Below are 27749 nucleotides of genomic sequence, written 5' to 3'. Positions count from 1 at the left end.
CCGCCCCCGCCCCGCCCGCCACCCCCCCCCCCACCCCTCGCCGCCGCCGCCGCCGCCCCGAGGGGGGACATGGCGCCGCCGCCCACCGCCCCCGGCCCGGCCCGCCGCCGCCGCTACGGTAAGGAGCGGGGTCCCGGGTGTTTCCCCCCCCCCCCCCCCCCCCCCGCTTCTTCTTCCCCCCCCTTCCCCCCCCCCCCCCCCGGCTGGGAACAATGGGGCCGCCCCACCCCCGTCGGTCGCGGTCCCGCCGGGCCGGCCCACAGCCGCGGCGGGGGGGGGGGGGTGTGTGTGAGGGGTGCGGGGCCTCAGCCCGGGGAGGGACCCCCCCCCCCCCCCGCTTTGGGGGAGGGAGGGGGGGGCTCGGCTCAGCCCGGGCCTGGGGGTCCTCCCGGTGTGTGTGGGGGGGAGACCACCCCGTCTCCCCTCCCTAGACCCCCCCCCCCCCCAGCCTTGAGGGGAGACCCCCTGGGGAGGGGAGACGCCCCCCGCCCTTTTGGGGGAGGGGTCCTGGCAGGGGAGACCCCTTTCACCCCCCCTGAGGGGAGACCCTTTAAGGGGGGGGCTGGCCCCCCCAAGTGAGGGGGAGGAGGGGAGACCCCCCCCACCAGCAAAGGGGTGGAGGGAGAAGACCCCCCCCCTTTAAGAGCTTGGGGGGCTTCTCCCCCCCCCAGCCCCAAGGACCCCCCCTTTATAGGTGGGGGGGCAGCTGCCCCACTTTGGGGGGTGCAATCACCCTGTCCCCCTACTTTTGGGGGGTGGGAGGGGGGCTAAGCCCTAATCCCCCTCCCCAAACGAAAAGGTTGGGGCGGGGGGGTGTCTCCTCCTCCCTGCGCCGGCAGAGCCGCAGGCTGGTTTTCGGGGTGCCGCCGCCTTTTTGGGGTATCCCCCCCCCTCCCCGTTCCCACGGGGGGCGTCTCCAGCATCCGCCTTTTCGGGTGGCAACCCTCCCCCCTTCTTCCCCCCCCCCCCTTTTCATTTTTCCGGCCCGTTTCCGAAATCTTCCTCCGCCAACTCGCGTTCCTCCGTTTTTTCCGGCGGCAGCGACCCCCCCCCCCCCCCAAAACGAGATGGGGGGTTTCACCGGAGCCGCCCGCCGGCAGCTGCCCCGATTCCCTCGGAGCGAAACCGTCGTTGTGGTGATGCCCACCGGCAATTAAAAAAGCGCCTTTTTATTCGGTAATAAATTGACGGTGCCGGCTGCGGGCCGGGGAAACGGTTAAGGCGTTCGCCGGGAGATTAAGCTTCGCACAATGATTCTTTATATTTGGGGTTTTTAACGGAAGCGGGGGCTTTGATTTCGCGATAGTGATTTTTATTATTTTTTTTATTTTTTTTATTTTTTTTCCCCTCCAGGAGCTGCCGTATCCGCACGAGCCGCCGGTAATTGGCGTTTAAATCCGCAGAGATAAAGACGGGCCTGACGCGCGTTCGGGCCGGCTGGTGATGTAATTTTTAATGGCCTGAATTCATTGATTTCTGCTTTCGACCCGCCGACCCGGTGAGGGGGGGGGCAAATTTGAGAAATTGCTTGATTTTAAGGTTAAAAAAAACCCAAAAAGGCGTTGAGCCGGGCGGCGAGGCTGCGCCGTGGAGGTTCCTGTGCCGGGGCTGCCGCTGCTTTTCTTATTCCTTCCCGATTCGGGGAAGCTTGGTTAGGGTAACGCGCTTCATTGGGTTTTTGATGGCGCTTGGGAAAATAAATTTAATTTTTTTTTATTTTTTTTTTATCACCCCCCCCCCCTTCTCCATCCACATTCCTGGGTGTTTTGGGGCAGTACCGAGCCTCGATGAGCTTCAGTTTTTCCTTTACCGCCTTAAAACAAAACAAAACACCGTTGTTGTGGTTCTGAGCTGCACAAAACATCCGATTTTAGGACTTTTTTTGCTCGAGCGCTCGCGCATCTTCTTGTCCCGGCTCAGAGGATGGGATTCGGGGAACGGTGCATCCGAAACGGCGTCTTAGCCGGACCGTGGTGCTCACAGCATCTCCTGGAGAGGTTCGGTGTCTATGCTCCAGCTCTTCCTTTCCAAACTCTTCTTTTTTTTTTTTTTCTCTATTTTTTTTTTTTTTAATATTACTGCCCAGCCGGACTCAGTTCCCTCCCAGTGTCTCCCCGGCTGCATCTGCTCACCGGGTGGGTTTTTCCTCGCGGCATCGCCTGTCTCGCCCGGTGATTTTTGGAGAGGTTTGGGCTTTACCTGGCTTCGGGGTGGTTTCGGGGATGCTGATTTAGAAGCTTGTTCTCTCCGCAGCAGCATGACCCGATCGTGAGCATCTTGTAGAGATAATTTTCTGCTGTTCCTCGCCCCCCACCACCACCCCCAAAACCATGGCGGGTTTGGTGCCAGCAGGAGAGGTGCGGTTCGGCCGGGGAGCGTCCGGCGGAGCTGTAAAACGCTGCAGAAAGATGCCCGATAAGATAACGGCCGAGATCTTTTCCCTCCCCGCCTCTGAACTCCAGTGAAACCAGGAAAATCAGGGGTTAGGCGCGTGCCACGCTTCGTGCCCACGGCGCCTGCGGCCGCCTGACAGCCACGGGGCGACGGCGACCCTCGTTTTGGGGGTGAATCGGCTTAATCGGGGTGGGTGAGAGGTTGGGATGGCGAAGTCTGCTCGTTTTTTCTGAAGGAAGACGGATTTATTGTGGTTGGGAATTGGGTGTGTAAAAGCCATTTTTATGGCGACGTGAGGTTTCGGCGTGGCTGTCGCAGAAGGTGATGCTTGTGTACGCGTTGGGCTCGAGCCTAATTAGTCATCTTCTAGCCGTGGCTAATTTAATTGGTGTGTACTAGCATTTGGCCGACCAGGCTGGGACTCAACAGTTGGTCTTTGCTCCTTTGCTGGGGGATCTCTACACCTTTGACATTCTTTGGCCTCGTCCTTGCTGACTCATTTGGACGTTGCCCCAGTTTGTTTTCCTTGAAAATGAGTTTCAAATTTGGTAGTCGGCAGGGCAGGGTCATTATTGCTTTGGTACCTTCTCAGCGAGGTGGTTGGTGACGGAGCAATTAACGGCCTGGGTTGGGTGGGATGGACGGTTCCATCTCCGCCGTGGAGATGTTTCTGGTTGGGTTTTGCTCTGGTTGGGTTGAACGCCTCTAGGACTGACGAGCACGACAGGAACTGCTCTGGTTGGTCCATAAATATATATATATATATATAAAAAAACATATGTACATGTATGTTGACTATGGTCAACGGCTCAATGTCCAATTGGAGATCAGCAACAAGTGGTGTCCCTCAGGGGTCCGTGCCGGGACCAGTACTGTTCAATACCATCATCAACGACCTAGATGATGGAATTGCAGATGACACCAAGCCGAGTGGTGCCGTTGGTACCCTGCAGAGAAGAGCTGCCATCCAGAGGGATTTGGAGACGTTGGCCAACGTGAACCTCGTTGAGGTCCACCAAGGTCACGCGTGAGGTCCTGCAGCTGGGTGGGGACAATCTCCAGTCCCAGCACAGGCTGGGGATGGATGGATGGATGGATGGATGGATGGATGGATGGAGCGAGCTCTGGTGTCCTCGGCACAAGGCAGACATAGACCCACTCCGACAGCTGGGGCTGTTGAGCCTGGAGAAGAGAAGGAGACCTTGCTGTGGCCGTTCGGTACTTAAAGGGAGCTTGTAAGAAAGATGGAGAGAGACTTTTCCCAGGGTCTGCAGGGACAGGACGAGGGGCGACGGCATTAAACTGATGGAGGGGAGGGTTAGGTTGGACGCGAGGAAGAAATTCTTTGCAGACACGGGAGCGGGACACCCGGAGAAGCTGTGGATGCTCCATCCCTGGAAATGTTCAAGGTCAGGTTGGACGGGACTTGGAGCAACCTGGTCTAGTGGGAGATGTTCCTGTCCATGAGACTGGGTGGTCTTTGAAGGTCCCTTCAACCCAAACTGTTGTATTATTCTCTCTACGTGTATTTACACGTACACGTGTACGTATGTATAAGCGTATACGTGTAACTGCAGTCTGAGCCCTCGTGAAGCTGTTGGCAGAGCCAACAACTCAACCCAACGCCACGTTTCTAACAACCCGCCTCAAAGCTGGTTTCTCCCCTTCTCCTGCCGGGAACGCCGCTGGAAGAGCCGGCCTTGGCCAGAGAAGGGGGTTACGGCCGCGCCGGGGAGTCTGCTCGTTTGTGAACCCCCTTCGTTAGGGGAGAAGCTCGCCGTTTCGCGGGCTCCGTACTTTTGCTGGGGCAACGGACGAGTCCCCACGGAGAGCTTGCGCCTTTGCCACCCGTCGTTCCTTCCGACGTGTCCGCGGAGAGCCGGTGAAAGAACAGGTCTGTCTCTGCTGCCGGCACACCAAAAAAATACCCCAAAACAAGCCCCGTAAGACGTTGCTTTTGCCCCACGCTTCACTGATGGAGCTGCGGGAGGGCAACCGGTGCCTGGAGACAATTAATATTCACGTGGCGCAGCGTATCCCCATCCCGATAGCACTTGACCTTTGCCTTTTGTCTTGGGATTACTGAATTGTTTTTAAAGCCTTTTATGAGTTGACGAGCGCAACGGCATCGCCGCGCGCCGAGGTCACGTTGAAGGCAGTGTTGGGGCAACTTTTAAATACCTAGGTGAGAAGAAATGGTGCTTAGATGAAGATTTTGGTTTTTTCCCCGCTGTGTCATTTCGATGTGGATAACTGTCCAGGATATTTGCCTTACGATGGATAAATAGTGGTTTATTGGAAAGGGGTTGTAACCTCGAGGTGTATTTATTTTTCTTTAATGTTATCCCAGACTCAGATGCGCCTTTTCTGTGATGCGAGATGCTCCTGGATGCCACCTCGTCACAGAAAAAAAAAAAACCTTTGCCCGCTCGTTGTGAGATGCTGTTTAACTATGTATTTATTTCCAAGATTTAATAACCCCGCTGGGAAGAACGTGCCCAGGCCGCTTGGCTCCCGGCCAGGTATTTCCACCCTTTAAGCTGTCAGATTATTTCACGACGTTTCGATGACGCCATAGCCGGGCTCGCCGAAATGCCCGAGATAAGCGTGGCTAACTCCGGGCTACCTGATTCGGTCGCCGTGGTGGGATCGTACTGCGTGCTTTCCCCGGAGAAAGGGAACGCTGAACCCATCCCTCCTGTTTTTAAGCTTTGTGCTTGGTTTATTTTTATTTTTAGGACTTTGAACAAGTTCAGGTTTGCCACTTGCAGAGGACAGAGCGACCGTAGGTTTGGCATCTGAGGCTGGTCCGCAGCACCGGGTGGTTTATCCGGCAGCCGGAGACACGCAGCGCTTGGGGAGCAGCAGCATCTCCGGGGAATCCCGTCACCGGGCAGCTCCAGATTTTTTTTTTTTTTTTTTTTTTGGTGGTGTTCATACACCCAGAAAATGAAGCGCTGGAGGCTGGAGATGCCCTGCGGCCCCTCAAGGTGCCGCGGGGCTGCCGTTTCTTCTCGTCTCTGCCTCGTCCAGCTTCTAATTTAGAGTCTTAGCTTATTTAATTTAAAATGCTTCTACTAAACGCTCGGTTTTCTTAACAATGCAAAGAAGTTTGGAGGAGGTTCTAGGTGCAGGACCACGCAGGACGGAGAGGTTTGTCCCACGGCAGGCTGCGGTCCAGCCGGTCACCGCTCCGCAAACAAGGTGTAGGCGAGGACGGAGCTGTGTTTTCCTTAAGCTCTTTGCACCCTGGATTTAATTTCCTCCTATTTCCCAGCGGGAACAACGGTTCCGACGTTATTTTAGCCCCTGGCTTTGTGTTGCGCAGAACGCTCGGTGCCCCAGTCATCTGTGGCAGCGGTTTGAGGCGGAAGAGGATCCCGTCGACCTGGGGAGAGCTGCAACACGGAGGTCATTCCCCTTAAATAAATGAAAAACCGTGCCAAAAAACTGGCCGGCGGCGTCCGCGCTGCCATCGGGTCCTCTGTCCTCGGGGCTTTTCGAGTCGCAAGCTGGAGTTTCTCCTCCCGCAACGCACGCCGGGGCCTTCGTGACCCTGGTGAACGCTGGAAAGAGCATGAAGAAAGCTTTGTCTCCGGTTTAATAGCGTTTGGGAAGCTGCTTAATTGAACGTACTATTAATTCTTGGGGCTGTTGCGACACACGTACGCGGCGAGCGTTTGGGACTGGTGTGGAAAGCCAAGTTTGGTGCCGGCAGCCGCCCAGGTTTATCAGCAGCCGGGATTGCGTGAGCTGTCGTTGCTGGCGGCTGTGGTCATACCCAGGTTTCAGGTATTTGGGGGTGGAAAATACCTTTTTTTTATTTTTCTTTCCTTCTCTTTGGGTCTGCTGCCAGCTTCTTAAGAGGAAACGAGCTAAATTCCCCGCACTTTGCTGGGAATTAACAGAGCAGGTCCCTTCTTCTTCCTGGTCCTCCCGGTTGGACTTTGCAAAGTAAATGAGTAACTCCTGACTCGGGGATTTAGGGAAGAAAACGAAAGCAACCACTGTTTGACACCGGTTTTCCCCTTCCTGCGCCCTGAGCAGAGGAGAAAGGACGTCGCTTCGTTAGGCCGAGCTAAACGGGGAGCTGAGGACGTGCAGGCGTGAGTGTGAGCGCACCCTAAAGCAGGGTGGGTGTGAAGCTTTCTGCGGCTTCTGGCTCTGAATTTGGGGGTGGGTTACTTATCCCGACACCAGAATCTCTCTCTTTTTTTTTTTTCAAGGTAATTAAAGCCTAATTTTAAAGGTATGAAGCTGATCTGCAGGAGGAAACGGGGGAAATGACTCAGGAGTTGCACAGTGATTTTTTTTGAACTATTATATGTGTCTAATTTCTATAATTTTGGTGTGGAAACCCCATCTGCGATGTGCTCGAATGTCCCGGTCTGTTGCTTTTTGCCAGCGTAGGAAACGCTTGTGCAAGCGAATGTGAGCAGGACAAAGGCGACGGTGCAAAGCCGAAGGAGCTGCTTCCACTGGAATTTGCTTTTGCTCCTGAAACCTGTTTGTGGAAACGCTTCTGCAACCCTGTGTACCATGAGTTTTGCCGATGGAACAGAAAAAGACGGCTTCTCCGCCAGGCAAAAGTGAACAGAAAGCCTGATTTTCACCAGATTCATCAGAAATTCATCGTACAATGCTGTCTGCCCGGCCTAGCGACATCCTGCAATTCGTTAATAAATTGCCCGCTTTGCGCCAAGGATTAACACAGGAAGCGGTGCGGGATCCTCCACGCCGGCCCTTCCTCGCCCTTGTTGGACACGTGGTACGTTGCCACCTTCGCTCGTCGCAGATTTGGTCTCAGAAATCTGCGTCTCCGCAGCTGTGGGGTGGTTTATTTTTTTTTCCGAAAATGGGGAAAGTGGTTTTACATCCGCGAGAGGGCTTGGCACGGGCCGGGGAGACGCTCTGTCGTGCCGCGTACCCGAGGATAACCCATCTGTTGCATGAGATTAAGCGTTTCGGACCCAGATGGTTAAAAGCTTACGTCAATTTTTGCAAAGATCCAAACGACCCATTTCGAGGACTTTCTGCTACCGGGACGTAGTGAGAAAATTTACAACCGGGAGAGAATCCCTCCGTCCTGGCGCCCGTGCCGTGTTTCCAGCTGCCACGTCGGCCGGGCTTTCCGTCAGGAACATCGGAGAAGAGATGGGGGAGCAGCAACGGCTCACCGGTTCGGCCACCGGTCAGATAAACCAGTTGAAATAGCGCCAGGGGTAAGCCGGGGCACACTGGGGTCCGGGTGCTGGGCACCCACCTGGGCTCGTCCTCCAGAACGAGGAGAAACAGTGAGGATTGAGGAAGAACACGGGAGGAAGAGCGGTGTTCCCGGCAGAGCAGCAGGAGCAGCCGTGCAGGCAGCCCCGAGCCCCGTCCAGCCTCCCGGGGAGTAACTGCGTTCCTTCAAATTGAGCGACGAGTAATTATTTGAAGTAATTAAAGGTTTGACAGCGGCTCGGCAGCATAGTTTACATTGCACCGGTGCTGTGGCTGTTACGCCCTTTTACCTGCAAGAGTCTCGCCTTGAGGAGCGACACGCGCTGCTGATAAGTGACGTTCCCGCGGGAAATAACGTGTCCGTGGAAGAGCCGACAGTTTGCAGACTGACTCCTAAAATGCCCAAACTCCTTGCTTTTCAGCACAAACAATCGCTTCCTTTTCTTCGTGGCCTTTGGATTGCGTAACCTGGTGACTCGGCTGATGCGGGTGACCTCGTGGAGGGGTGAAACGTGGGGTTTTTGGAGTTCAAATGAACGTGAGGGTAGGTTTTTGAAAGCAAAACGCCCGACAGCGTGGCAGGTTTGCGGCAGCCTTTGTCTGTCGCGTGATTCAGTCCGACTGGGGAACTGGTAGAACTGCACCATCCAGACATCAAAGTGGAAGAGATGTTGGGGAAGGCCGTGATCCTTATGTTGTTCCGACGACCCGCGGTGTCATCCGCACGCGAGTTAATTTTGATTTCCCCATAAGCTGAAAACTTCCGCTTTCGGATTGTAAAGCGAACGATTTCAACTGCCGTGTTTTGTGGAATCACAAGAAGGGTTTGGGTTGATGGAACCTCTAAAGATGATCCAGTCCAGCTCTCCTGCCGTGGGCAGGGACATCTGCCACTGGATTGGGTCGCTCAAAGCCCCATCCGTAGTCATAGAAGCATTTGGGTTGGAAGGGACCTTCAAAGATCCGCGGGCAGGGACGTCTCCCACTAGCCCAGGTTGCTCCAAGCCCCGTCCAACCTGACCTCGAATGTTTCCGATGACGGACCATCCACAACTTCTCTGGGCAACCTGCTCCTGTGTCTCACCACCCTCACAGCTTCAGGAGCAGTAATTAGGATTGTCCCTCTCTCGAGGCGCTGTTCCCTCCGGGAGGACTTCTTCGTGTCGGCTGATGCTTGGGGCGCCTCTTCAAGGTTTTAGCTGGATCTCTCTGCCCTTTTTTTTTTGTTTGTTTGTTTGTTTTTTAAACTATTCTGATCCGATTAGACCCCGTCTATCCACGGGGAGTGAAGAGGTAATCCTCCCGGTAGAAGCAGTATCGGGTGTTCAGCTGGTGCTAGGCTTGATCTTAAGTCAAAAGGCAAAGAAAAGACAGGACGGTTTGGTTTACTCGCTTTCTTTCCAGCGTTGAATTGGGAAAGCCTGTGAAGCGAGCCCTCCCTGCCATGGATCCCCTCGGCTCTTCCCTCCACCGCTGATCTTTTTTTCTTGCTCCCTGCCCGGCTAGGGGCCAGACCGTGACCTCGATCTGGCTTTGCGACGCGGTCGGCTTGTGGTTTGCGCCCACAAACCGCTTGTGACAATGGGGAAGCCATACCCGCTGCGGTTAGCGCTCGGTCGGACGCTGCAGCTGACGCGTCTTCGCCGCTGCCGGTATCTCCCCGGCGTTGCGCTAGCGTTTGAGTGCAAGGCTTATAAAATCGTATGGGCAGAATTAGATCCCTTCAGGGTTCCCAAGCTGAAACGCTGATGGTTGTTTCTCTTTCTCCTAGGGGGAAACGTTGACCGTCCAACAACGGGGACCAGCAAGAACTGAAGCGCTGCTGGTACGTACAGGATGGGGACGACGAACTTCATCGCCCTGGCGCCCTGCCTGGCTTGAGAACCGTCACCCCGCCTTCCACCGAGCTCCCAGGTCGCACCGGGCGCCGGAAACACTAATCCTCTCGGAAGCGGTTGACTGGGACAGGATGTGTGGACGATGATGATGGCAAGAAAGCAAGATGTTCGCATTCCCACCTATAACATTAGCGTGGTGGGATTGTCCGGGACGGAGAAGGAGAAGGGGCAGTGTGGCATTGGGAAATCCTGCCTTTGCAACCGGTTTGTACGGCCCAGCGCGGATGAGTTTCATTTGGACCACACTTCGGTTCTCAGCACCAGTGACTTTGGAGGAAGGGTGGTCAATAATGACCATTTCCTCTACTGGGGGGAAGTTGTGCGTTCCCTGGAGGACTGCGTCGAATGTAAAATGCATGTTGTGGAGCAGACGGAGTTTATCGACGACCAGACCTTTCAGCCTCACCGCAGCACGGCCCTGCAGCCCTATATCAAGAGGGCTGCCGCGACCAAACTGGCGTCGGCTGAAAAACTCATGTACTTTTGCACTGATCAGCTTGGGCTGGAACAGGACTTTGAACAAAAACAGATGCCGGATGGAAAGCTGCTGGTGGATGGCTTTCTTCTCTGCATTGATGTTAGCAGGGGTATGAACAGGAACTTTGATGATCAGCTCAAATTCGTTTCAAATCTTTACAATCAACTAGCGAAAACAAAAAAGCCCATCGTGGTGGTCCTGACAAAGTGTGACGAAGGCGTGGAGCGGTACATTAGGGATGCACATACTTTTGCCTTAAGCAAAAAGAACCTCCAGGTCGTGGAGACGTCGGCTAGATCCAATGTGAACATTGACTTGGCTTTCAGCACCTTAGTGCAGCTGATTGATAAAAGCCGGGGAAAGACTAAAATCATCCCCTACTTCGAAGCTTTGAAACAGCAAAGTCAACAGATAGCTGCTGCTAAAGACAAGTACGAGTGGCTGGTCAGCCGCATTGTCAAAAACCACAACGAGACGTGGTCGAACGTGAGCCGCAAGATGCAGTCCTCTCCAGAGTATCAGGATTACGTCTACCTGGAAGGAACGCAGAAAGCCAAAAAGCTGTTTCTGCAGCACGTCCACCGCCTCAAGCAGGAGCACATAGAACGGCGGCGGAAGATGTATCTTGCCATGCTTCCTCAAGCGTTCGAAGCCCTCATCCCGGACCTGGACGAAATAGATCACTTGAGTTGCGTAAAAGTGGAGAAGCTCTTAGAGACGAAGCCGGACTTTCTGAAATGGTTTATTGTCCTGGAAGAGACGCCCTGGGACGCCACGAGCCACATCGACAACATGGAGAACGAGCGCATTCCCTTTGACCTGATGGAGACCCAGCCCGCCGAGCAGCTCTACGAAGCTCACTTAGAAAAGCTGAGGAACGAGAGGAAAAGGGCAGAAATGAGAAGAGCTTTCAAAGAAAACCTAGAGACTTCCCCTTTCATCACGCCTGGGAAGCCCTGGGAGGAAGCGCGCAGTTTCATTATGAACGAGGATTTTTACATGTGGCTGGAGGAGTCTATTTATATGGATATCTACAGCAAGCACCAAAAACAGATTATAGAAAAGGCCAAGGAGGAGTTCCAGGAGCTGCTCCTGGAGTACTCGGAGCTGTTTTACGAACTGGAGCTCGACGCTAAACCCAGCAAGGAGAAAATGGGCGTCATTCAGGATGTCTTGGGTGAAGAGCAAAGGTTCAAAGCTCTGCAGAAGCTGCAGGCTGAGCGGGATGCGCTAATTTTGAAGCACATCCACTTCGTGTACCACCCGACGAAGGAAACGTGTCCGAGCTGCCTGGTTTGTGTAGACTCTAAAATTGAGCACCTGATCAGCTCCCGTTTCATCAGGCCCTCCGAACGCAACCAGAAGAACTTGCTTTCGGACTCCAACATCGACAGGATCAACCTGGTGATCCTCGGCAAGGACGGTTTGGCGCGCGAGCTGGCCAACGAGATCCGGGCGCTCTGCACCAACGACGACAAGTACGTGATCGAAGGTAAGATGTACGAGCTGTCCCTGAGGCCGATCGAGGGCAACGTCCGGCTCCCCGTTAACTCTTTCCAGACGCCCACCTTCCAACCTCACGGTTGTCTCTGCCTTTACAACTCGAAGGAGTCGCTGTCCTACGTGGTGGAAAGCATCGAAAAGAGCAGAGAGTCGACCATCGGCAGGAGGGATAATCACTTGGTTCACCTTCCTCTGACGCTCATCCTCGTTAACAAGAGGGGGGACACCAGTGGCGAGACGCTACATAGCTTGATACAGCAAGGCCAGCAGATCGCGAGCAAGCTGCAGTGCGTCTTTCTGGACCCCGCGTCCGCTGGCATCGGGTACGGCCGTAACATCAACGAGAAGCAGATCAGCCAGGTTTTGAAGGGGCTGTTGGACTCAAAACGCAACTTAAACCTCGTCAGCTCGACCTCCAGCATCAAAGACCTGGTGGACGTCGACCTTCGGATCGTCATGTGCTTGATGTGCGGAGATCCCTTCAACGCGGACGACATCCTCTTACCCATCCTGCAGTCCCAGACCTACAGACCTTCGCAGTGCGGCAGCAGCAGCTCCGTCCTCCTCGAGTTATCCATCGGGCCGCACAAGAGGCGCGTGGAGCTCTCCCTCCTTTCCTACCATTCCTCCTTTAGCATTAGGAAAAGCCGGCTCGTCCACGGGTACATCGTCTTTTACTCGGCGAAACGCAAGGCGTCCCTGGCCATGCTACGTGCCTTTCTCTGCGAGGTGCAGGATATCATCCCCATACAGGTCGTGGCGCTCACGGACGGTTCCATAGACATCCTCGACAACGACTTGAGCAGAGAGCAGCTCACCGAGGGCGAGGAGATCGCCCAGGAGATCGACGGCAAGTTCACCACGATACCTTGTAGCCAGCCGCAGCATAAGCTGGAGATTTTCCACTCGTTTTTTAAAGACGTGGTGGAGAAAAAAAACATCATCGAAGCCACCCACATGTACGACAACGTGGCCGAAGCCTGCAGCACGACGGAGGAGGTGTTCAACTCGCCCCGAGCGGGTTCCCCTCTCTGCAACTCCAACCTGCAGGACTCGGAGGAGGACGTCGAGCCCCCCACCTACAGCCCCTTCAGAGAGGACACGTCCATGCCCGCCCTGCCCAAAGACCACTCGAAGCTTTCCATGGAGCTGGAGGGGAACGACAGCTTGTCTTTCATTTCCGTCATGAGCACTTTTGAAAGCAAGCTGAACAACAAAGTACCTCCTCCGGTGAAACCAAAGCCCCCCGTGCATTTTGACATTACGAAGGGGGACCTGTCGTATTTGGACCAGGGGCATCGGGACGGGCAGAGGAAGTCCGTGTCTTCTAGTAGCTGGTTGCCCACCGAGTGCTTCGATCCTTCCGATTACGCCGAGCCGATGGATGCCGTGGTCAAACCCAGAAACGAAGAGGAGAACATCTACTCTGTGCCTCACGACAGCACCCAGGGCAAGATCATCACCATCCGAAACATTAACAAAACCCAATCGAACGGCAGCGGCAACGGCTCGGACAGCGAGATGGACACCAGTTCCCTGGAACGGGGTCGCAAGGTGTCGGTCGTTAGCAAGCCCGTGCTGTATCGGACGCGCTGCATGAGGCTGGGCAGGTTTGCTAGCTACCGAACCAGCTTCAGCGTTGGGAGCGACGATGAGCTGGGACCCATTCGAAAGAAAGAGGAAGATCAGACTTCCCAAGGGTATAAAGGCGATAACGCCGTTATCCCCTACGAAACTGCAGACGGGGAGGATCCGAGGAGGAGGAACATCCTGCGCAGCCTGAGAAGGACGACGAAGGTAGGACGGTGCTTTCTGCCCTTCGGTCGCGGGATTCGCGGAGTAGCGGTCGGGACGTGCCGCCAGGCGTAAAGCCTGAACGAGGGCGGGCGCCCCTGCCGTCGCGTTCACGGCGTGTTTTTCACGTATTTACTGATTGATTGAGGAGTAAGTCGAGCTCAGAATTTCTTTAATTTTTTTATTGTGCGTTAACTCGCTGCTGGCGTGGACTGCGTGAACTTGCGGTCTTATACCAAAATCACCTCCGTTGTTTCCACCGCGGGTTTTCGGCTCTGATGACTTTATCCTCACGACACGCTTCTGAGAAAGCCCGTTCCGCTCTCAGAAGTTACGAGTTTCGAGGTACAATTAACCCAAACATGAGTGCTTTGAAATTTGGCCTCATTCTGCCTTGTAAATTCTCTTTAACGTGGACGAACGTAGTAAAGTCACTGTTATCAGCGTAGAGTCGTTTAAAGAAATGGGGTGAAGCTTGATGTTTCCAACCAGAGAAGACGTTGGTAAGTTGAGGACACATCTAAGCTGCTGCCACTCTTCGGTGGCTCTTCTCTAGACGTGTTGTGGTGCTGTGCCTCTACAAAACCAACCTTAATTCCACCCAGATTCGCTGCCGCTCTTTGGCACGATGGTGGATCTGCTCTTTAGAGGGTGAAACTGGTTTTGGACGAGCCCAACGGTTTGAAGTGCTGCGTAGCTGAGTAGCCTTTGGACTTCTCGGCCAACGGTTGGCGCGCCAGTGGCCAGCCTTTGCCCATTGAAGGCCAACGGTTGGCGCGCCAGTGGCCAACGGTTGGCGCGCTGAAGGCCAGCGTTTGCCCGTTGGAAGGCCAACGGTTGGCGCACCGAAGGGCAACGGTTGGCCGTCAAAGCCACGCAGCCCTGAGCGTGACGTGGCGGTGTTGGGGACGCGGTGGGCCTGGTGGACGTCTTGGCTCCAGCGTGTGGATGCGGATGGAGAAACCATGTTGTGCTTGCGTGATCCATGGGAAGGAACACGCTAAACATAGGATAGACGCGTTATATACGTACCCAGACACGCACACATATGCATAGACTATATACATACATAGATGCACGCATATATACGTGTGCATGTTATACGCACACTATGAGCACACACTTACACGTATATGCACGCTGTGCGCACACATATTTATGTACACACACATATGCGTACACTTCTATACATACACACGTGTGCGCGCACATATATACGCACGCGTTATACGCACACGTTATATACGCATGCTCACACGTTATATACGTACTTGTACATATTCTATTTGCACACATACGCATGCACGCATTATATACAGATATACACACGTGCACGTTACACGTGTGTATAATATGCACGTGTATCTTAAACGTTACGTACGCACGTACACACACACGTTATACACACATGTATATGTGCATATAGATGGTATATATGCACACATATGTGCAGGCACCCACGTTGTTACACACACATCTATACAGGCACGTACGCTACACGCACCCATACGTTACGCCGCGGGTGTACATACGTGTGCGAGGAAGAGGGGAGGAAGGGAAGCGGGGGCGGCGCTGGCCCCGACCCGGCAGAGAGAGCGGCGGAGGCCGCCGGACGTCCTGCTCGGAGCCGCCTGCCGCTGCAAAACCAATCACGGTAATTAAGAGGCGTTATTAATTTCCACTGGAAACAAAGGGAGAGCCGCCCGCAAGGAGCTGCCAAGCAGGAAGGAGCAAAATGAAATCCTCCTCTCCTCGGCGGGAGAGGATGAGGCTGGAGCGACGCCCTCGGCCTCCGGGAACGATCCCAGTCCCTGCGCTGTTGTACCGAGAGCTTCCTCGGTTTGAGTCACGGTTTCATCTTCGTTTTCCCGACGGGAACGGTGTGCGGTGCCAGATACCGCCTTGCCCGAGTCGGAGGAGCATTTGAGTTTCTACCTTAGCTTCGGTGACGCGTTGTGGGGTTTATTTGCTCATTCCTTGAAGTTTAGTAGCAAAATCCTGATCGTGGAATCATGGAATGGGTTGGAAGGGACCTTCAAAGATCCAGGGGGAGGGATATCTCCCACTAGATCAGGATGCTCATCCAGAGAGTCATAGAATCACAGATGTGTTTGGGTTGGAAGGGACCTTCAAAGACCACCCAGTCCAACCTCCCACCATGGGCAGGGACATCTCCCACTAGATCAGGTTCCTCCAAGCCCGCTCCAGCCTGACCTTGCTGGGGCATCCACAACTTCTCTGGGCAACCTGGTCCAGCGTCTCAGCACCCTCATGGTACAACATCTCTTCCTCACGTCCAACCAAACCCTTCCCTCTGTCAGTTTAACGCTGTCGCACCTTGTCCTGTCCCTACAGACCCTGGTAAAAGTCTCTCTCCACCTTATAAGCTCCTTTATATATTGAAAGGCCACCAGAAGGTCTCTCTCCAGGATGTCCATGTCTCTCTTATACTGGGGAGCCCAGAGCTGGACCCAGCACTCCAGGTGTGTCCTCACCAGCGCTGAGCAGAGGAGAAGGATCAGCTCCCTCCACCACCACTCGTCTAATGCAGCCCAGGGCACCACTGGCCGTCTTTGCGGCACGTTGCTGGCTCACAGTCAACTTGGTGTCCACCAAGACCCCCAAGTCCTTCCTGCTGAGCTGTTTTCCAGCCGGGTGGCCCCCAGCATAGACTGGTGCCATGCTGTTGTTCTTTGTACTTCTCCTTGTTGAACTTCATGAGGTTCCCATCAGCCTGTCGAGGTCCCTCTGGATGGCAGCACGACCCTCCTTCTGCTTTGGTGTCATCTGCCCCGTCATCCAGATCATTACTGATGGTGTTAGGACCGGACCCAGGATTGACCCCTGGGGTACACCGCTGGGCCTCCAACTAGACCTTTCTCCGCTGATCGGACCCTTGGGCCTCAACCCACCTCACCCTCTGCTCATCAACAGCTTCTCCAGGAGAATCTGATGGAGATAGTGTCACATGGGGTTGGGGACGCAGGGACAAGCTCTGACGTCCCTCACCGCCATCCACCTTGGGCATGTCCACGCTGCAAGACCTCATCTTCAGGCGGTGTCAAAGGTCCTACCGAAGCCCAGGTAGACACCGTCCACCGCTTTCCTCTCGTCTACCGTGCCAGCGGCTTCATCCGAGAAGGTCACCGCGTTGGGTGAACTTCCCCTTGGTGAAGTCCCATTGGGTTCTCTCGTTTTCTGGTCGTTCCTGTCTGTACCTGGTGACTTTTTTTGTTTTTTCATCTAAAGACTAGCAAAAATCCTTATTTCGCAAAAACCGGCCTCACCGTTTCTTTTTCACCCCAACCACGACATCCAGGAGGTTCCACCTTACCATGACAACGTTTGGGGTGAAATCCGTCAGGTTCGATGTCCCGTAGCGGGGAAGGAAGCGCTGGGAGAAGTTTCCCCATCTGTAACTGCCACCTCCGCCTCTCTCTTGAATAAATATTTTATTCGTGATTATATTGTTATTTATTCAAGTGAATTATTAGCATATAATTCGAATTAATAACTCATAATACTATAGAACATGCATTGGGATAAATAATAATAATTAATTGGAATGAATAATAAATTGCTTGGATAACTAGCAATCCATCGGCACGTCTCGCGGCTGCCTAAATAAACGGGCGCATTTTGGGGTATTTTCCTCAACTCCGCTTTCTCCCGCAGAAACCAAAGCCCAAACCTCGGCCGTCCATCACGAAGACGACGTGGGAGAGCAACTATTTCGGGGTGCCTTTGACCAACGTAGTGACGCCAGAGAAACCCATCCCCATTTTTATCGAGAGATGCATCGAGTACATCGAAGCAACAGGTAAGAGCAACCGGCTGCGGAGCTTTCTGCCCGGGGAAAGGTCCCTCGTCGCAGGCTGGATGATGGTGGGTTGGTTTGGTTTTTTTTTTTTGGGGGGGGTGGGGGGTGTTTTTTTCCCCTCCGTGCACCAAAAAAAAAAAAAAAAAAAAATATTTGGGGAAAGATGCCTCGCGCGGAAGGGGCGGCGGCGCAGCGGGTCGTGGTTTGAATTAATCTTCGATGGGTTTTAAGGGTGAAAACGAGAAACACGGGGACGCCCTCGCGGTTGGGATGAGATCGCAGGCTGAGTTTAAAGTGGGGTTTCATGGGGGGTAGCGTCGCTTCTGGGCTTCGGACCTATGGATTTTCATTCCAGTAAACGAGCCGTATGGATTTTCATGCCTACACGCGACGGTTTATAGGGAATTTATCCCCAAAGCCCCCCCCTCCCCGCCGTTTCCGCCTGCCCCCCTTGCGCTGACGGCTGCTCTTTTTCCTCGCCAGGGCTGAGCACCGAAGGCATCTATCGCGTGAGCGGAAACAAGTCGGAGATGGAGAGCCTGCAGCGGCAGTTCGACCAGGGTAACCTCTGCGGCCCGGATTCCTCCTTTCCCACCCCAAAACTCAAGGGATGCCTCGAGGCGGTTTTCCACCGGCGGCAACGCCGAGCCGGCTTGGAGGCGAACACCGTTTCGGGGAGCGACCGTGAGCTTAGGGGGTGTAACCCCGAGACTCTCCCCTTTGCAGATCACGGGCTGGACCTGGCCGAGAAGGATTTCACCGTCAACACCGTGGCCGGTGCCATGAAGAGTTTCTTCTCCGAGCTGCCCGAGCCCCTCGTCCCCTACACCATGCAGGTTGAGCTGGTGGAAGCCCACAGTGAGTACGGCCGGGGGGTTCCCACCCTCCTCCCGCCCCAGCCCAACCCGTCTCCTTATTAATTCATACCTTACCAGCTCGTTTGCGGGCACGTCTCGTTAATTCGTACCACAAAAGCCCGTTTGCCGGCATGTTTCCTTGTTAATTTACGTCCTCCGAGCCCCTTTCTGGCTGGAGATGCTCTGCCCCGGCATCGCCGCTCGGTGCCGTCCTGCGCCCGTGAGCAGCGCGGGGTTTTCGCCGGGTTTATTTTCGGGAAGACCGATGATGCGCTCGAGCCGGTGGCCCAAAAAATCCGCCACCGAAGAGGAGGGATCCCGCGGCGGGACGCTGCCGTGTCCGGCTGCGACGCCCGGCGAGCGTTTCTCTGCCGCGGCGTTCCTTCCTCCCCCCGCCCCCAACTCCGCTTTCTCTCCCGGCAGAAATCAACGACCGGGAGCAGAAGCTCCACGCGCTGAAGGAGGTGCTGAGGAAGTTTCCCAAGGAGAACTACGAGGTCTTCAAATACGTCATCGGGCACTTGAACAAGTACGTATCGGGGTTCCCGGGCGCCTCCAAAACCGGGACTGAGGGTCGCCTCCGCGCTCTGCCGACGTCGGGGCAATCGACGTCCCCGTCGGCGCCTCCCCGGCATCGTTTCGTCCCCTCTCTCCCGCCGCAGGGTCAGCCACAACCACCGAGTGAACCTGATGACCAGCGAGAACCTCTCCATCTGCTTCTGGCCCACCCTGATGAGACCCGACTTCAGCACGATGGACGCCCTGACGGCCACCCGCACCTACCAGACAATCATCGAACTCTTCATCCAGCAGTGCCCCTTCTTTTTCTACAACCGGCCCATCCTCGAGCCCCCCAGCGCCGCTCCCGGTTCTCCATCCGCCGCTCCCCCCGGCGCTCCCTTCCTCCCCGTCACGCCGGGTACGGCTCAACCTTCGCCTCCCCGGACCCCGCCGCCGTCTCCGCAGTCGCCCGTCCAGCCGCTCCTCCCGGCCCAGCTCCACGCGGAGCAGCACACGCTGTGAGCTGGCACCGGAAAACAAAACAAAACAACAAAAAAAAACAAAACGAAAAAAAAAAATAACAAAAAAAAAACCCGACGCGCAAAAACAAACCGACAAAACACAAAACCCAACAAAAACCAACCGGAAAAAAAAAAAAACCAACAAAACCACAAGAATTTTGGTTTGGGCTGGGGCGCCTGACGGAGATGGGGAAGCGAGCGCCGGGTTTGGGCTCGCCCTCTCCAGCCCCGGCGCAGACTCGGGCACGGCGGGAGCGCGCCGGGGCGGCGGGACGTGGGGGTACCAGGAGGGTTTTTCCCCGCTTTTCGGTTTGGGCAGGGGGTTGAGGAACGAATCCGGCGTCGGCGGTGCGGTGGGGCTGAGCCGGTGGACCCGCGCGTCGGGGCGCTCGGCAGATCGGACGTTGTTCCGCCTGCCCCTGGACTTTTTCAGCTCGGCCCCAGCGCCGCCAAACCCCTTCGTATCCCACGGGACGCGGCCGGCGGTTCGCCCGGTGCCGTCTGAAGCTCATCCGACGTGGCCCGAGGCTCGTCCGGCACGGCCCCAGCTCGCCCGGCATGGCCCAGGGCTCGTCCGACGCGCTGCGGTGCAGCCCGAGGCTCAACCAGCGTGCTCCGGTGTGGGCTGATGCTCATCCGGTGGGACGCGAGGCTCATCCAACGTGGTCCAGCATGGCCCGAGGCTCATCCAACGTGGTCCAGCTTGGCCCAAGGCTCATCCAACGTGGTCCAGCTTGGCCTGAGGATCATCTGATGCAGCCTGAGGCTCATCCAACGTGGTCCAGCTCAGCCTGAGGCTCATTCAACGAGGTCCAGCATGGCTTGAGGATCATCTGATCCAGCCCGAGGCTCATCCAACGTGCTCCAGCTTAGCCCGAAGCTCATCCAACGTGGTCCAGCTCAGCCCAAGGCTCATTCAACAAGGTCCAGCATGGCTTGAGGATCATCCGATGCAGCCTGAGGCTCATGCAATGTGCTCCAGCTTGGCCTGAGGATCATCCAACATGGTCCAGCTTGGCCCAAGGCTCATCCAGCATGGCCTGAGGCTCATCCAGCGTGGTCCAGCTCAGCCCAAGGCTCATCCAACGTGGTCCAGCATGGCCCAAGGCTCATCCAACGTGGTCCAACATGGCCTGAGGCTCATCCAACGTGGCCCAGCTCACCCTGAGGCTCATCCAATGTGGTCCAGCTCACCTTGAGGCTCATCCAACGTGGTCCAACATGGCCTGAGGCTCATCCAACGTGGTCCAACATGGCCTGAGGCTCATCCAACGTGGCCCAGCTCACCCTGAGGCTCATCCAACGTGGTCCAGCTCACCCTGAGGCTCATCCAACGTGGTCCAGCTCACCTTGAGGCTCATCCAACGTGGTCCAACATGGCCTGAGGCTCATCCAACGTGGCCCAGCTCAGCCCGAGGCTCATCCAACGTGGCCCAGCTCACCCTGAGGCTCATCCAACGTGGCCCAGCTCAGCCCAAGGCTCATCCAACGTGGCCCAGCTCAGCCCGAGGCTCATCCAACGTGGCCCAGCTCAGCCCGAGGCTCATCCAACGTGGCCCAGCTCAGCCCAAGGCTCGTCTGACACATCCCAAGACTCATCCGAGACGACCCAAGGCTCATCCAACGCCGCCCGCCGCATCCCGGGAGTATTCCCATGAATCCCACGACCTCCCTGGGGGTCTCCCCCACCCCCCCCCTTTCCACCCGCCCCCCCAAAAAGCCTTTTGGGGGGGGGGGGGGGGGGCACCCGGTGTTCCCCCTCCGGGGATTTTGGCATTAAGCACTTACCGGAAGGGGGGGGGTTGGACCCACTGCCCCCCCCCCCCCCCATCACCCCCCATTTTTGGCTGGATTTGGGGTTTTTCTCCGGAAAAGCCGATGCCGATTTTTGGGGTTGGGCTGACGGGTTTATGGTTTGGGGAAAGAAAACCAGAATTTGGCTGCGCTGAGGACGCCTGGGTTTGCCCCCCCCCCCGCCCCTCCCCCAGCTCCTCCTCCCAGTATCGGGGTGGTTTTAAACTGGATTTTCATGGTACCACTGGGAGAGCACGGGGAAGGCTCCCGCCGCCCCTCCTGGGTCTCTTCGCACTTTAAGACGCCCCAAACCCCCCCCCCACCCCAAGTGATTAAAACAGCCCAAACCCCCCCCAAAAAAAAAAAAATAAACCACCTGCTCTCTGGCCCATGGAAACCCCCAAAAAGGGCTTTATTCCCCCCCCCCCAAAAAAAAAATTCTCTTTGTGCTTTAAAACAAAAGTGTTGGTGTAAATAACGGCCGCCGGCTTCTCTCTTTTTGGTTTTTTTGGGTTTTTTTTTTTGAAATAAAACTGTCCAAAAAAAAAAAAAAAAAAATCCCCCCCAAAAAAAAGAAGAAAGAAAAAAACCCAACCCCAAAAAGTAGAAAAATAAAAAAAAAGAAACAAAAAACCCCCCAATTCTCACCCCAGGGAGGGGTTGTTTTTTTTTTGCCGTTAAAAAAAAAGGGGGTTTGGTGCCTTTCGGCGCGGCCAGAGGGGCCTTTTGTGGGTTTGTTTTTTTTTTTTTAATGGTGCTGGCAAAGGGCTGGGGGAAAAAAAGGCAAAATCGGGCAAAACTCAAACCGAAAGACGGACGCGTCACTGCTTCTCCCCCCCTCCCAAAAAAAATGGGGTAAAACACTACATTTTAACCATTTTCCCCCCCCCCTTCCCACCGCCGCATCCTCCTTGCCTGCGCAGTTTTGGGACAGAACTCCCAATTTTGGGGATTTTTTCTTTTTTCACCTCATTCCCTGTGTATTTAGGGGGTTTTTTCCCATTAGGTTTACCTCCCCGTTGTTGGTTTTTTTTTTTTGGGGGGGGGTAACCCCAAAACAACGCTAGAAAAATAGTCATTTTTAAAGCAGGACGTAAATTATTGTTTAAATAATTAAAAAAAAAAAAAAGCAATTTTTTTTTTTCCCCGCAGAAGGAAAAAAAATTTTAAAAAAGCAACACCCAACCGCAAAACAAACAAAAAACCCCCCCCCCCCAAAACCCAAACAACAAAATAACTTTTTTTTTTATCAATTCCGCCAAAAAAAAAAAAATTTTTTTTGAATTTTGGGGTCTTTTCGGGAGGGGGGGGGGGGGGAGTTTTCCCAGGAGCGGTGCCGGCGCTAACGGTTCTTTCTTTGTATTTTTAGGGCCTAACAAACCTCCGCCCCCGTAGTTCTTGGTGATAGACGTTGCCTTTTTCTGCTTCTTTTAAGGACGTTTTTAACAATTTGTGGTATTTTCCAGGGCCGATGCGATTAGTGCATGAAAAAAAAAAAAAAAAAAATAATGTTTAACGCTCGGGGGGTCCGGACGGGCCCTTTTACTGCTGAATTTAAAGAGAAAAAGAAAAAAAAGGAAGACAAGGAAAAAAAAAAAATAATAATTCTGGAGTTGCTGACAAGTTTTTGGGGGTTTCTGGGAGGGGTAAAGGGGTTTTGGTTCCGGCAAACTGGGAACCAGTTAAACTGGGCGTAGCGGGAGCGGGGAAACCAGTTGTAAACGGCTTCGTAAAGCGGAAAACCCAGTTGCAAACCAGTTGTAAACTGGGAAGCGGGCACTGCAAACTGGGCTTTGCAAAACCAGTTGCAGACCGGGCTTCAACGGACTGGGAACCGGTTGCAAACTGGGAAATGGGCGTTGGAAACTGGGAACCAGTTACAAACTGGGCTTTTGTGAAATGGAAAAACCAGTTGCAAATTGGGCACTGCAAAGTGGAAAACCAGTTGCAAACTGGGAAACGGGCACTGGAAACTGGGAACCAGTTGGAACCTGAGCATTGCAAACTGAAAACCAGTTGCGAACTGGGCTTCGCAGACCAAACCAGTTGCAAACTGGGAAATGGGCGCTGGAAACTGGGAACCAGTTGCAAACTGGGCTTTGCGAAATGGAAAACCAGTTGCAGACTGGGCTTCGTGGCCAGAACCAGTTACAAACCGGGAACCAGTTACAAACTGGGTTTTGCAGCCTGGGGAGACCCTGCAAACTGGGAACCGGCGCCAGACCGACCTTTGCAAACTGGGCAAACCCAATTTTCAGGTAAATCGGCAGGAATTTGGTTAAATCGGTGGGGTTCTCCCTTTTTCTCAGATTCCTGCAAATGAATCGGGGACAAATTGGGGCTTTTTTTTTTTTTTTTCCACCTTTTTTATTTCCCACCCCGTTTCCTCCCGCGCCGGCTGCAAAAACCGGGACAGAAAACACCCGTTTCCGGCACGACGCCCCAAAAAAACATTCATTTTTTTTTTTTAATAAAAACCCCAGAGCGGAGCCACGTAGATTTTGCCCAAAAAAAACCCCCAAAAACCCCATTTTTTTTTTTTTTTTCACAGCAGGAATGAGGGTGCAAACGCGACGGGCGCAGCAAACGCCCCGGGGAGGGAGCTGATCCCCCCCCCCCCCCAAACCTGGGAGGGGGGGGGTGAGTGAATAAATACAAAGCAGCCAAAATTGGGAGGTTTTGCAGAAAAACAGCGTCGAGCCGGGGAAGGGGCGGGGGGGAGCGTGAGCAATCCCAACCCTGGGGAGGGTTTAAGCGGGTTTTAATCCGCCCCCACCCCCAGCGTGGTTTTGAGCCCCCTGAGGGGGTTTAATCCTGCTGGGGGGGGGGGATTAATCCTCCCAGGGTGGTTTTAATCTTCCCAGGGGGGTTGGTCTAATCCTCCAAAAGGACCAGGGTGGGTTTAATCCCCCCTGGGATGAGTTTAATACTCCTGGGCTGGGTTTAATCCCCCCCAGGGTGGATTTAATTCTTCTGGGGTGGGTTTAATCCCTCCTGGGGTGGATTTAATTCTTCTGGGCTGGGTTTAATCCCCCCCAGGGTGGGTTTAATTCTTCTGGGGTGGGTTTAATCCCTCCTGGGGTGGATTTAATTCTTCTGGGCTGGGTTTAATCCCCCCCAGGGTGGGTTTAATTCTTTTGGGGTGGATTTAAATTCTTCTGGGGTGGATTTAATCCCCCCAGGAATGAGTTTAATACTGCTGGGCTAAATTTAATTCCCCCCCCCAGGGTGGGTTTAACATGCCTGGGAGTGGGATTAATCCTCCTGGAGTGAGTTTAAACCCCTCCAGTGTGGGTTTAATTCTGGGCTGGGTTTAATCCCCCCCTGGGGTGGGTTTAATTCTTCTGGGGTGGGTTTAATCCCCCCCAGGGTGGGTTTAATCCCCCCGGGATGAGTTTAATACTCCTGTGCTAGGTTTAATCCCCCCCAGGGTGGGTTTAATTCTCCTGGGGGTGGGTTTAATCCCCCCAGGATAGGTTTAACCCCCCCACAGTGAGTTTAACCCCCTCCCAAGGATGAGTTTAATTCTCCTGGGGGTGGGTTTAATACCCCTACTGTGAGTTTAATCCCCTCCAGGATGGGTTTAACACCCCAGGGCTGAGTCTAATCCCCCTGGGTTGATTTTTCTACCCCCCCAGGTTGATTTTTTTACCCCCCCAGGTTGATTTTTACCCCCCCAAAGGCAATTTCCAGCCCCCCTCCGCAGGGATTTTTCCCACCCCATCACTGACAGAGGGGATCCCCATTGCTGTGTGTGGTCCCCCCCCTCCCCCCAAATCCGGTCACTTTTCGGGGGGTTCCTCGGGAACGATCTCCACTTCCAGACGACCGACGTAGAGGGAGAGGGCGCAGAGCCAGAGCAACGCCAGCAGCGCGGCGGCGGCGGCGTTGGCGGCGGCGGTCGGCGCCGGCAGCATCATGGGGCGTCGCAGCAGAACCAGGTTCACCAGGTACGAACCGGCCCCGTAGGAAACGCACAGGCCCCCCAGGATGAAAAAACCTAAAAAAAAATGAAAGAAACCCAAAAAAAGAACTCGGTTAGAGTATTATTTTTTTTGGGGGGGGGGGACCCCCATAGGATGGGGGGGATTTTTTGTTTGGGGGAGGAGAAATGGGCAAAAGGCGGCAAAATTTGGTAAAAATCAAGGGAGACGGACCCTAAAATGGAGGAAATGGCCCCAAAATTTGGGTGTCGGGGGGGGGGGGGGGGAGTGGGATGCGGGGACGGGCTGGGGAGGGGGGGGGGGGCCCTATGGGGGGGTGCAGGGTGTCCCCTGGGGGGTGCCCCCCCCTCCCCCCAGCCCGTGTCCCCACCGTAAGCGGCGTCACGGCCGGTGTCGCTCTGGACGTAAGAGATGACGCCAACGCCGGTAGCCAGGAGCCCGTTACGGAACCACGAGAGGAGACCTGGGGGGGGGGAGGGGGTCACCGGGGGGGGGGGGGGGAAGAGGCCCCACCCCCTCCCTTTCGGCCCAGGCCCCGCCCCTCACCGCCCTCCAGCGCTTTCCGCAGCAGCCAAGCGTCCGCCCGTTCCAAGTCGGAGGCGGCTGGTGGCGGTGGTGGCGCCGCCCGGCCCAGGCTGTACCGAACCGGTCGCCCCACCGCCACCGCCCCCCTCAGCCGCCGTCGCAACGCGGCCGCCGCCGCCCGCCCCGCACCGCCCCACCAGCCCATGGCGGCCCCGCCACGTCCCGCCTCTCCCTCCTGCCCGGCTCCTTCCCGGCGCTGTCGCTGAGCGCCCGTTGGCAGACGCTGCCGTCGTTCACTGCGGGCGGGCAGCGCGTATTGGTGGAACCGCACGCCCGTCAGCGCTGCCCTGCCCACTGCGGGGGATGCAGCGCCGTGATAGGCCGATGCTCGGCGTCCCGCCCCACCTCCGGAGCGGAAGAAGCGTTCCTATTGGCTACGCGCGGGGGATGTCGGGAAGAGCGGCGCGGCCCCCGCTACCTCTGTCCCGGAAACGCCGCGCTTCACCCCAGAACTCTCCCGCCCCTCGCCGGTAACCCCCATTCCCCCCCACAAAAATGGTCAAAACACCGTTTTTCACCTTAAAACGCCACTTTATGAGGCGGGGCCGACCCGCCGGTGACCCCCCGGGAGTGATGGGGGGGGGGGGGGGAAGCGGGACACGGCGGGAGTCCGTGTGTTCCCCCCTCCTCCGGGGACGGGGGTTCGGGGCGGGGGGCAGCGCTGGCAGCGGCTGTAGGAGAGGGAGAAAACGGGCGTTTCGTTAACGGGGGTGGGTTATTGCAGGGCCGCACGACGCGGTTTGTTATTGTCGGGTCGCCCCGGCCTCAACTCACCCGCCCGGCCGCTGCTTCCGGCGCCGCCTCCTGGCCCCGCCTCCTCCTCAGCGCGCCCGCCCATTGGCTGCAGCACACAGCAAGCCACGCCCCCTTTTTGCAGAGGGGGCGTGGCCTCTGGGGAGCCCCGCCCCCGCCAGAGGGGCAGCGCCCAGCGCGGGGTGCGGGGGGGGGGGAAGGGGGGGGGATTTGGGGGCATTTTGGGGTGAAAACAGCGCTGGGGGGGGGGATGGGGACGGGAGGGGGCAGAGCCGGGGGGGGGGCACCCCAAAACAAGGGAAAATACAGCGATTTGCGGCTGCGTTCTCCCCCAGTGCCCCCACGCCCCGGTGCCGTCCGTCTGTGTCCCCCCCCACCCCGTGTGTGTCCCCCCCCTGCCCCGTGTGTGTCCCGTCCCCCCCCCGCCCCGTGTGCGTCCCCTCACAGCTCGTCCTCGAGGCCGTCGTCCTCCTCGGGGAAGTCCCCGGGGGTGACGCTCTGGGGCTTGACGAAGGCGCCGTACTTGGGCTGACACTCGAAATAACGGCGGCCGCCCACGCTGGGAGGGAGGGGACACACCTTGAGGGGGGGGCCCCAGAGACACAGGCAAACCCCCCCCCCAAACCAAAACAAAAAAAGGGACACCTTGGGGACACTGCGGGGCCCCTACCTGCCGTCGTGCTTGCCCAGCGGCTCGTCGTAGCGGACGCCCACCCAGTATCCCGGCTTGAAGTCGGTTTGGCCTGCGGGGACAAAGCCGGGGGGGGTGTGGAGGGGTCAGCGGGTGGCGGTGGGGGGTCGGGGACATCCCAGGGAGGGGTCGGGGACAGTTTGGGGACACGTACCCACATACATGATGGTGGCCCGTTTGCAGGGTTGTCCCGGTACCCGGACCTGGCAACGGGTACCCAGGGGGAGTGCGGCCGCCAGTGCCGCCTCCTGCGCCCGTCGCTGCTCCTGCTCGGCCGCGCGTCGCTGCGCCGCCTCGGTGTCGTAACGTCCCCAGCGCTGCTGGCGCAGGAAGGACCGCAGGGACTCTGGGAGAGGGGGGGGACACACACGGGGATGCATGTGGCACCACGGGGACGGGGCATAGCGGAGCTACCGGCAGCGCCCGGTGTCCCCGAGGGGTTGGTGACGCAGCGGGGACGGGGGAGATCTCGGGGACGGGGGTGACACGGCAGGGACGGTGGCAGTGCCACCGCGGGGGGGCAGGGGTGGTCAGCTCAACCGGGGGGGGTGACACAGTGGGGATGGGGAGAGCGTCACCGTGGGGACAGAGGGTTGTCACCTCAACTGAGTGTGGGGGGGGAACGGTGACACAGCGGAGACGGGGAATAGTGTCACCAAGGGGCAGAGGGGATTGTCACCGCAATGGGGGGGGGTGACAACACAGTGGGGACAAGGAAAGCGCCAACCACGGGGGACAGGACGGTGACCCCGGCGACACAGCGGGCACAAAACGTGTGCCGCCCCGGGGTGGGGACGTCCCCTCGGTACCGGTGACCTGCCATCACGGACGGGGCGGGGAGGGGACACGGGACGGGGACGCGGGTGTCACCTGGCCGCTTTTCGTAGTCGCTCTCAGCCATCTCGTACTTCTCCACCTGCGAGACGTCCTCGTACTCCCCGATGCGCGCTCCGCTCCGGTCGATCACCTGCGGCACCCCGTTACTGGGGGGGG

At 56.3% G+C, this 27749-nt stretch overlaps 3 protein-coding genes across 4 annotated transcripts; 1 reads left to right on the top strand and 2 right to left on the bottom strand.

Annotated features, from left to right (window-relative positions):
- Positions 1-16: 16 nt before the first annotated feature.
- On the top strand, positions 17-22363 carry ARHGAP35 (Rho GTPase activating protein 35). Of its 2 annotated transcripts, none has more exons than XM_054811473.1 (8): positions 17-118; positions 1354-1498; positions 9389-13293; positions 16966-17110; positions 17594-17671; positions 17837-17968; positions 18391-18496; positions 18630-22363. In XM_054811473.1, exons 3-8 carry the CDS (start codon positions 9598-9600, stop codon positions 18988-18990), a joined length of 4518 nt encoding a protein of 1505 aa, XP_054667448.1. In that variant the 5' UTR covers positions 17-118; positions 1354-1498; positions 9389-9597; the 3' UTR covers positions 18991-22363. The 2 variants fall into 2 exon arrangements, with proteins under 2 accessions (XP_054667448.1, XP_054667449.1); XM_054811474.1 differs by having other exon boundaries at positions 56-118; positions 1354-1380.
- Positions 22364-23282: 919 nt separating this feature from the next.
- TMEM160 (transmembrane protein 160) lies at positions 23283-25487 on the bottom strand. Its single transcript, XM_054811486.1, has 3 exons — positions 25274-25487; positions 25098-25190; positions 23283-24783 (listed from the first exon to the last, which is right to left on the bottom strand). Exons 1-3 carry the CDS (start codon positions 25455-25457, stop codon positions 24566-24568), a joined length of 495 nt encoding a protein of 164 aa, XP_054667461.1. The 5' UTR covers positions 25458-25487; the 3' UTR covers positions 23283-24565.
- A 337-nt stretch (positions 25488-25824) lies between these two features.
- On the bottom strand, positions 25825-27722 carry TBCB (tubulin folding cofactor B). Its single transcript, XM_054811487.1, has 5 exons — positions 27627-27722; positions 26911-27102; positions 26736-26808; positions 26087-26624; positions 25825-25983 (listed from the first exon to the last, which is right to left on the bottom strand). The coding sequence occupies exons 1-4, from the start codon at positions 27655-27657 to the stop codon at positions 26507-26509; spliced, it is 414 nt and encodes a 137-aa protein (XP_054667462.1). The 5' UTR covers positions 27658-27722; the 3' UTR covers positions 25825-25983; positions 26087-26506.
- Positions 27723-27749: the final 27 nt, after the last annotated feature.

The sequence above is a fragment of the Grus americana genome (assembly GCF_028858705.1).
Source record: "Grus americana isolate bGruAme1 chromosome 34 unlocalized genomic scaffold, bGruAme1.mat SUPER_34_unloc_3, whole genome shotgun sequence".
Taxonomy (NCBI): domain Eukaryota; kingdom Metazoa; phylum Chordata; class Aves; order Gruiformes; family Gruidae; genus Grus; species Grus americana.
This window is presented reverse-complemented; position numbering and strand designations above follow the sequence as displayed.